Source organism: Rhinopithecus bieti, unplaced genomic scaffold, assembly GCF_001698545.2.
Source record: "Rhinopithecus bieti isolate Rb0 unplaced genomic scaffold, ASM169854v2 scaffold_31173, whole genome shotgun sequence".
NCBI classification, from domain to species: domain Eukaryota; kingdom Metazoa; phylum Chordata; class Mammalia; order Primates; family Cercopithecidae; genus Rhinopithecus; species Rhinopithecus bieti.
Window position 1 is genome coordinate 1480832 of NW_016813861.1, and position 9852 is coordinate 1490683.

The 9852-nt window shown below is 39.2% G+C and overlaps 1 protein-coding gene across 5 annotated transcripts in view; it reads right to left on the reverse strand.

The window, feature by feature from the left end:
- ECT2L (epithelial cell transforming 2 like) overlaps positions 1 to 9852 on the reverse strand; it is a 124173-nt gene that overhangs the window by 7490 nt on the left and 106831 nt on the right. For 2 of the 5 annotated variants that reach the window (XR_001880846.1, XR_001880847.1), the window contains exons 20-21: positions 2685 to 2857; positions 975 to 1287 (exon numbers count right to left, since the gene is read on the reverse strand). Coding sequence is in view for 3 of the 5 variants with exons in the window: in XM_017848982.1 (XP_017704471.1) it covers positions 1160 to 1287; positions 2685 to 2857 (301 nt within the window). In the remaining 2 variants the exon portion in view is untranslated. Of the gene's footprint in view, positions 1 to 612; positions 1288 to 2684; positions 2858 to 9852 lie in introns of those variants that run through there. The other 3 variants (XM_017848982.1, XM_017848983.1, XM_017848984.1) reach the window with 3 other exon arrangements.

The following is a 9852-nucleotide window of genomic DNA, read 5'->3' on the forward strand; positions in this document are numbered from 1 at the left end:
CTAGGTAAAAATATACATCAGCTAAAGTTTCCAAGTGGCCATCAGTATGGCTTTAGTTGTTAAATAATCAGTTTAAAGCATTAAAGGCCCAGGAAACTACTCAACACCTATTTTTCAGTGTCTTTGTTTTAAAAGAAACATTTTTACTTAGCTGCATTTCATTACAAGCAACTTTTGCTGTTTCCATTTATTTTTGTTCTTTAAAATTTGCTTTTAACAATAGCCTTCTAATTTAAACAATGTCAAAATATTTTAAAGCTTCTTAGAATTTAGCCTTGCAATAAATAACACTTAAAATTATAGAAAACTTTTTTAGTACTTGGAAGTGGTATATCTTTAATGCTGTCTAGAGGAGTACATCCATATTAAGGATATGTATGACAAGTTTTGAGTAAATTGTCCTTTGTATTTCTTTTTTTTTTTTTTTTTTTGAGACAGAGGTTTGCTCTTGTCACCCAGGCTGGAGTGCAATGGAGCCATCTCAGCTCACTGCAACCTCCACCTCCTGGGTACAAGTGATTCTTCTCCTGCCTCAGCCTCACAAGTAGCTGGGACTATAGGTGTGTGCCACCATGCCTGGCTAATTTTGTATTTTTAGTAGAGACAGGGTTTCTCCATGTTGGTGAGGCTGGTCTCAAACTCCTGACCTCAGGTGATACGCCACCTCGACCTCCCAAAGTGCTGGGATTACAGATGTGAGGCACCACGCACAGCCCTCTTATCCATATTTTAAATCAATAATTGTTTTATGAAAATGTTAAAAATGGTAAATCACCAACAAATTAAAATATTTTTCTAGACTGATCACTTAAGAAAACTTTCATTCTGCTTTTTTCATTAGATCATAAAACAAAGCTTTACACAATGTGCTTGCGCTGTCTTAGGTTTCATCACATCACATTACTCCAAATAATATTATCCATGAAATATAGCTACCAAAAGAATTGAAAATTTTGAACTCAAAATGTACTTACACATTCTACATATGTGAGCACAAATGATAAAGTTTAGAAGTTGGAAAGATCCTGTGGGTCATCTTAGTTTATCTCATCATCCATGACAGTTACTCTGTTTCTTACTGGATATTTTGGAATAGAAAATACATGTTGTCTGTCTTTGCTGGGGAGAATTGGCACCCTTGAAGTTTGCAAGTTCGGTCTCACTTCTCCATACTGCTTTTGATTGCATTTCTAAGTACTGACAGCCATAGGAACTTCTCATCCTCTACTTCTGTAGCACAAATCCATTTATATTTTGGACCTTGAAGAATAAATGCATTCTTGACATCTGTAAAAGCATTTGAGGTATACTAATTAATCCTTGCAGGTAGCAATCAAAATGAGAAGAAATGTTAATACTCAAAAGTCATCATCTTTAAGAATTTTAAAGCCTAAAAAGAAATACATATCCAGTGTAGAATATAACTTCCTAAAATTACTAAATAATTCAAATGCAGTGTAAAATAATGTCTATATTACAGTTATTGTAATTACAATTATTTTAAAGACTAAAGGATAGATGATGTAATGTTTTTTAATTCCTTGTCTCAATCACTGCAGAAGGAACTGGAATCAGTAACAGTCTTTACTGATAGTTATTGTAAATAAAGATGCTAAGAGCTAGACCTGGATGACCTCAGTATGAGAGCCAATGACAGAATCAAGCCAGCTACTTAGCTGAATGCCCACTATCTATTAGGTCACTTAACAATGTTTTGACGTAGGTCACCACTGATTGTCATGGTGGGAAGGGAACTGAAGGAGACATGTTTCATATACTAACCATACCCAGTATTGATAGGTAACTAAGCCTTTTTAACCTGAGTTTGGATTCTAGGTGGAAATACTCATTTTTTCTCAGGCTCAGATTTAGAATGCGGCTGAAGCCATTGGGAAATAGGCCTTTTGTTTAGTTTGGTACTTCTGTAAGTAGTAGGGTCTTGGGTTCCAGCTTTAACCTTAAGTCCTGTCTTTACATGCAGTGAAAAACATTGGAATGAGAGATGTTACATTCAGATTGTCTGGCCTAACAGATACAGGAATAAGATAAAGATCCTTTTAAGCTGGGGAAGTAAAGTATAGGATAATAACTAATAAAAATAGGTACAGTGGGTTTAAGTAGGATTTTGTTTTCGTGACAAAATGATATTTCTATTGGAATTATTGTGAGTGAAGTGTTTAGTTTACCAAGCATCGTTTGCATATCTGTGGATTCCTTTATTTAACAACTCCCAGCTTAGATGCAAACTTAGGGAAGAAAAGGTTATGTCAAATATGTAATAATCACTTAGTCCTAGTAGAATGGGAAAGTAATAGATAAAAATTTAAAGTATGCTTTAAGACTGTAGCATCTTCAGACAGTGTAGAATAATGGTTGAGAGCTCCAGCTCTCATTTCACTGCTTCAAAGAACTCATGGTAATATGGGGCATTGCCTCTCTCTGTGATTTTTGAAAGCTGTTTTCCTAACATCTAAGGTTCATGTCTGAATGCCAGAAGTCCTGTCTTTAACTATTTCAGAGGTAGACGAAAGTTCACATTGTTTAATGAAATTATAATATTGGGGGAATTATTTGCAACCTGGTAAATTATAATTCCAGTCCTTTTTCTACTATTCTATTAAAGAGCTTTACATTATATAGCTTTTTGAAGGTATCTGTCTCTTGGAAGGAAAAAAAATACATACACTTGGAATCTGGAATATTTTCTATGAGAAGCCGATGAAGGACCACTGATGTAATGAACTGGTAAGTTGTTTTTGAAGTCCTCTCAAATGGAGTATGAGATGTGCCCCGACTAGAAACGAGCAGTGCATCATTGAAGAGGAAAAGGCTGAGATCATGGATGTGTTCATAGAGCCTGTGTTAAAATGGAGAAGGTGCAGTTTTAATACATAACATACGTGCTTTGTTACATAGTTAACCATCTTGAAATTGATAAGTCACTAGTCAAGGTTTTTACCCCACTACTGACATTTTGAATGGCTGGTTGAAGTTCTCAGTATAATATTCCTCCTGACGTGATTCGCCCCTCTTGTGTCTCTGAGGTCAGGTCAGTACTGTGGGCCCTCAGGGCTCCTGGTAGAGTGCTTTGAGTTTGTCCATGGGATAAGTATTTGATAATCCATGTGGAAAAAGAAACACTGACTTTCCCTTCTTTATGAAATGAATTATGTTATATCCGTGTTGGTAAATTTTTGTCAGTGTGGGTATTTTGATGTATTTGGGCAATCTGAAGAAAATAAGTCTTTGTTTCACCTTTAAGGATAACAAGGCCTGGCGCAGCGGCTCACACCTGTAATCCTAGCACTTTGGGAGGCCGAGGCAGGCTGATTACTAGGTCAGGAGTTCCAATACCAGCCTGGCCAACATAGTGAAACCACAGCTCTACTAAAAATACAAAAATTAGCCAGGCATGGTGGTGCGCACATGTAGTCCCAGCTACTTGGGAGGCTGAGGCAAGAGAATCACTTGAACCCGGGAGTCGCAGATTGGAGTGAGCTAAGATTGCACCACTGCACTCCAGCCTGGGTGACAGAGCGAAACTCCGTCTCTAAAAAAAAAAAAAAACAAGTTGCGGTAGAGAGAAACACAAGAACTGATTTGGCGTGAGGTGTATTAATAGAAAAAAACATTTAACCACTATGTAGAAGTAAATACAAGAATTTTTACTTTTGATTGGAAAGTAGTAGATAACCTAATATAGTTCATCAGTTTGAAAGGTAAAAAATAAATAGTTCTTTGTTTTTGCTGAGGTTGCTACCATGGTCAACTGTAGGCATATTTATCAAGGAGTAAAATTTGTTGTCTTCAGCCTCCCATCTGTTATCCTCTGCTTTTCTGTCATTGGAGTGAGATTGCTGTGTTGGCAGGCCTCACTCTGCTCTAGTGTGGGTTATCTGTCCTGTGGGAGTGAGTGGTGATAGCCTGGGAGGAGCTTGGGGAAACCCACCCCACCTTCCAACTCCCCCCCACTAGGGGTGGCTAAGTGAAGCAAACTAAATGTTTTAATAGAGGATAATTGTTTTCCTGTCAGAAGCATCAAGGAACCCTCAGGAAGTTACTCTAATGAAGAGTCCATATGTTTATGCTTGTTCGGGTCTCTTATTTTCATCTTCAACCATTTTGTTTGATTTTAAATTGTCAGTTTAGAACATAAAGTGTTACAAAATGCTTAAGTGACATCAATCCCTGCTATTGGCTTTTATTTAGCGTACCTCTTTCCCCCTCCACTTTTCCACATAGCACGACCTCACCCGTCTTCACTCAGATCACCCAAGTTATCAACCTGGTACATTTCCACTCTTTTGTACTTGCCCAGGTAAACACACACACATATCTAGGTACAGGAAAGGTTATCTTACAAAAATGCTAAGATTTTCCCTACTCTTTTCTTGCTTTTCTCATTCAGCAATGGAAATCACTTCAAGTTAATGGATAGGACTTTTATTCCTTCCTTTTAATGGCTAACCAGTACTTCATGGTGTGGGTACAACATCATTTATTCAACTCTTCCCCTATTGATGGGTGTTCTACTTTGATGGACATTTGCTTTGTTTAGAGGCTTGGGTCCCCTCCTTTTTTTCCCTCCCTCTCTTACTTCATTTGTTTTTTTCTCTATTGCCACTGTGAATGTTGCAATGAACAGATTTCTTACATAGAAACAAAGTCCTAATATTTGTTCTGTCAGATACAATTCCTGAGAGTAGGATGGGTTGGTCAAAGGCTACACGGAGTCCCCCCTTATTTATGGTTTCCCTTTCCACAGATAAACCTTTACATAACTTTTATTACTTTATGTCATTATAATTGTTCTATTTTATCAAGTAATCTCTTATGGTACCTAATCTTTAAACTTTATCGTGAGTATGAATGTATAGCAAAAAATGTGATATTATAGGGCTCAGTACTCTGAGGTTTCAGCCATCTACTGGGGGTCTTGAAAGGTATTTTCATGGATAAGGGGGGGACTGCTGTGTAAATTTGTATCAAATACCTCCAGGTTGTTCTTCATAAAAGCTGCTATAATTCATATTTAAAACTATATGGTAATGGCTTTAATTTGCTTCTGATTTACCTGGTGATTTTGTTAAAATGCAAATTCTGATTGACTAGAGCTAGGGTGGCCTGAGAATTCTGCATTTCTGACAAGCTCCCTGGTGATGCTGAGTCCACAGATCTGCGGGACACACTTTGAGTAGTAAGGCACTTCAGTCATTTGTTAGTTACAGCTATGCCTAAGAACTGGGCAAAGGACTTGATCAGGTAGTTTAAAAATGTCCAAGAGTACTGTGTTTCAGGTTCAGCTACTTGGACAGTGTTAGGAAGTAGGAGTTGTTTTAGGTGTGTGGACCAATGGAAACCGTGGTCACCCAGCCACTAGAGTTAGCTCTTTCTTTCAAACATTTTCTTCCTGTCTTTGGTTATGATTTAGGCTGGGAAGAGTGGGGTGCTTCACATTTACTGATATCTTGCAAAAAATATTTCTAGATCAAGTCAATAGGTTATTCTGAGAATAAAGGAATGAATAGAACTAAGGATGAGGGAGAGAGGAAGCGAGAAAGGCAGGGGGTGCATTTTAAGTCTGTGTGATGGGCAGTATGTGGTGAGTAGCCAGTTTGAATAGGCGAAAGAATTCTACCATGGTCTTACTTTTTTGGGGGAGAGGGGGAGCAATATTTTTTTTACCATATCCATAAGAACAATTATGTCTCCTATCATAGAAGTTTAGAAAACTGTTCAAATCTGTAATAAAACTGCTGTATCCAAATATCAGGAAATATGCCAACAGAGTGCTTTGAAGAAGTAGCATTCAAAGAGGTACTTGCTTTGGTAAATTGATGTTCAGTTTTTTCCTTTGGAAGGGATCACACTGATATTAGAGGTGAATGAAAGAGAATTCCAGTTTTGTGGCCCACTTGGACCAGGTGGATGGTTGGCCCAGGGAGGGAATGGAGCAGCCATACTAACTTGAGCTTAGAATTGAGCCTTTTGTAACCCGAGGACATGAATGAGGGAAAGAAACACACAAAGAGGTTATTATTTCAATCTGATTCTGAGAGGGCTATTTTATATATGATTTTTATCTAGAAAAACTTTTCAAAAGCCATTTACTAAATTAAGCCCCTCAAGATGTCCAACAATGTTTATCCACAGACCAAACACCAAAACTCTAAAATTTAACAGTTCCTCTAAATATGCAAAAGCAAATACAGTCATCCCTTGATATCCATGGGGAATGTGTTCCAGGACCTCCTGCGAATACCAAAATCTGAGGATGCTTGGTATTTGCATATAATCTGCATATTTTCTCTAAATCATTTAATACAATGTAAACACTATGTGAATACTTATACTGTATAAGGTTTTTATTTGTTTTAATTGTATTTATTTTTTAATGTTTTCCATCCTCAGTTGAACCCATGGGTGTGGAGCCTACAGATAATCCCAGCTACTTGGGAAGCTGAGGCAGGAAAATCGCTTGAACCCAGGAGACGGAGGTTGCAGTGAGCCGAGATCATGCCATTGCACTCCAGCCTGGGCAACAAGAGTGAAACTCTCTCAAAAAGAGAGTTTCGGTACATGGACAACAGCAGGTCATCAGCTCCACTGTGAGCTGACCTGAGTCGAAACTGTTTATCACCTAGCCTGGTGGATCACAGTGGCATTGGGGGTCCCCAGAATGAGTCAATTCTGGACCAAAGTCTAGTACCCTTGAGAAGCTGGGTACATTTTCTCTAACACATAGTTATCTGCTAAATGACTGTAGATCCCTTTGAGGGAAGCTAAGAGGAAAGTTTACAGTATGCCTTTTTGGCAGTATAATAGGATATTTCCCCAAGGAAAATCGGCCTGGGAAGTGGATGGCTCTATTTGATGAACAAGGCCAGGCCTCTGTTCACCAGTCCTACACCACTTTTGTACCTTTGGTAAGACTCCGTTGGAAGAAGAAAAGCATGCTTAAAAATCAGCAAGCTTTGGCCACGTGCCGTGGCTCCCGCCTGTAATCCCAGCACTTTGGGAGGCCAAGTTGGGAGGATCGTCTGAGCCCAGGAATTCAAGACCAGCCTGGCCAGCATGGCAAGACCCCATCTCATTAAGGGAAAAAAGAAATCAGCAAGTTTAAAATCACAGACATGAAAATTGGTGTTTATGATAAAAACAGTAATACAGAAGTTCCAAGGTACAAAATATATTCTAAAAGTTTAACATACCCAAAATAATGGTCCATGTCCCCAGAGGAACAAATTGCCCTCTGAATTTCCCAGCTGTTAAAATGACTGTATGACTTCATTTCTATTTTAAATTTCATTTAGAATGCAAACACTCGTTCTTTCTGTGTCATAGTTATTGTTTGTTATTTGTGGCCAGCTGCAGTGGCTCACACATGGCCAAGAAGAGTGGATCACTTGAGGCCAGGAGTTCAAGATGAGCCTGGCCAACATGGTGAAACCCCATCTCTACTAAAAATACAAAAAAAATTAGCTGGGCGTGATGGCACGCCCCTGTACTTCAAGCTATTTTGGGAGGCTGAGGCACGAGAATCGCTTGAACCCGGGAGGCAGAGGTTGCAGTGAGGTGAGATCGCACCACTGCACTCCAGCCTGGGCTACAGAAGGAGGCTCTCAGAAAACGAAAAATATGTATTCGTTTAGTAATTGTTACTATGTTAGTGAGATTATTATAAGGAAGACTTGTTTCACCTTTCTGCCTTCTGCTCTAATCACTGGAAACAGCATTGCCTGTGCACCGAGAGACCTGGTTTTAAATTCCAAGACCAGCACTTATTCTGTGACTTCAGGCAACTTAAGCCAGATTGCCCACCCATAACATGGTTCCTGTCCTACCTGCCTCATCAGGTAATTGTAATTAAATCTTATCAAATGAGAGAAGTTAACATATGGTAAAGAGTAAAGCCTTATATGAGTTGGTACTGTATGTATAAATACAAGCAGAGTATGTTTCCTCTAAGTAAAAATTCCTGGTAGAAATCATGGGGATGGCATTCCTTGGGTTTTATGTGATTTTCTAAAATGACAGAAAACAAGGTTGCAGGCTATGTATTGTGTGATATCTTTTGGAATATGAGCCTGTTTGCATTTACCTAATTTCAAAACTTTTTTTTTCTCCCGTAGAGACGGGGTTCTCACTATGTTTCCTAGGCTGGTCTAGAACTCCTGACCTCAAGTGATCCTCCCACCTCAGCCTTCCAAAGTGCTGGGATTACAGGAATGAGCCACCACACCCAGCCAATTTCAAATATTAATTTGAAATTACATTTAAATTTATTAGCAAATAATATAAATGTCATCACTGAGACAGTGTCATTGACCTAAAAGGAAGAAGCTGAGGCAAAATCAATATAAGTAGAGTTTATTTGGGCTAAGCTTGGGGACTGCAACCCTGGAGCATAGATTCAGTTACCAGGAATATACACCCCAATTAGTAGCATTTACAAGTGGATTTTTAAAGAAAAAGAAAAGGCAGTTCCAGAGTTGTTTATCAAGATTTTACACTAAAATAGCACAAACTATTGATTGACTATAATTGTTCTTTGTCTATGATTTCCAGTAATGTGAAGATAATGGGTGAGGCAGCCTAGGAACAATTGCCCCGAGGCAAGCAAGCATGGATGGGGAGGTGTGACTGAAGTCCCATACTCATGTCTCTCTGGGCCTGGTAAATTTTTCATACCTCATACCTCATAGCTTAGAGCAGTACCTATTTAAATATAAATTTACCTCACAATTAGAGCGTAAAATGATCTTGGATTATCCTAAATCTTCAAAGTATTCTCATTTGTTGTCCAAGTACTGAAGACTGAAATTAATTTGTAATAACTAGACCTCCAGCTTCCAGTCCACATGTAAAGAGCTTGGAAGTTGCAGGCCAGGTGTGGTAGCTCACGCCTGTAATCCCAGCATTTTGGGAGGCTGAGGAGGGCAGATCACAAAGTCAAGAGATTAAGACCATCTTGGCCAACATGGTGAAACCCCATCTCTACTAAAAATACAAAAATTAGCTGGTTGTGATGGCACGCGCCTGTAGTCCCAGCTACATGGGAAGCTGAGACAGGAGAATTGCTTGAACCTAGGAGGCAGAGGTTGCAGTGAGCTGAGATTGTGCCACTGCACTCCAGCCTGGCGACAGAGCTAGACTTCGTCTCAAAAAATAATAATAATTTTTTAAAAAAGAGCTTGGAAGTTTCCAATTCTGTCCTCACAACAACAACAAAAAGTAGCTGAAGAACTCAGAATCAACAACTTGTCTCCGATCCATTATAAAATTGAAGTTATCACCCCAAAAGCTGGAATGATAGGCTGCTACAGAGAATCAAAGCTTATCAGAAACAGAAATAGCCTGTATGGAGTAGGGATGCTTGAAGGGTATTGGATTAACTACTAGAGATAGAGTGTAGACTAGCTTTAGCATTTAATAACTCTGGGCTCGCACACTGGTGTGAGTTTTGCCTCTAGGAGCCTTCCAGATTCTTGCAATGAAGAGCTAATAAAAAATTTCCTTTTCCTGGCTGGGTGCAGTGGCTCATGCCTGTAATCCCAGTACTTTGGGAGGCTGAGGCAGGTGGATCATTAGAGGTCAGGAGTTCAAGACCAGCCTGGCCAACATAGTAAAAACCCCGTCTCTACTAAAAATACAAAAATGAGCCGAGCAGTAGTGGCGTGCACCCGTAATCCCAGTTACTCAGGAGACTGAGGCGGAAGAATCCCTTGAGGCTGAGAGGCAGAGGTTGTGGTGAACTGGAGCTCAGGCCACTGCATTCCAGTCTGGGTGAAAGAGTGAGACCCTGTCTCAAAAAAAAACCCAAATATATATATGTGTGTGTATATATATATA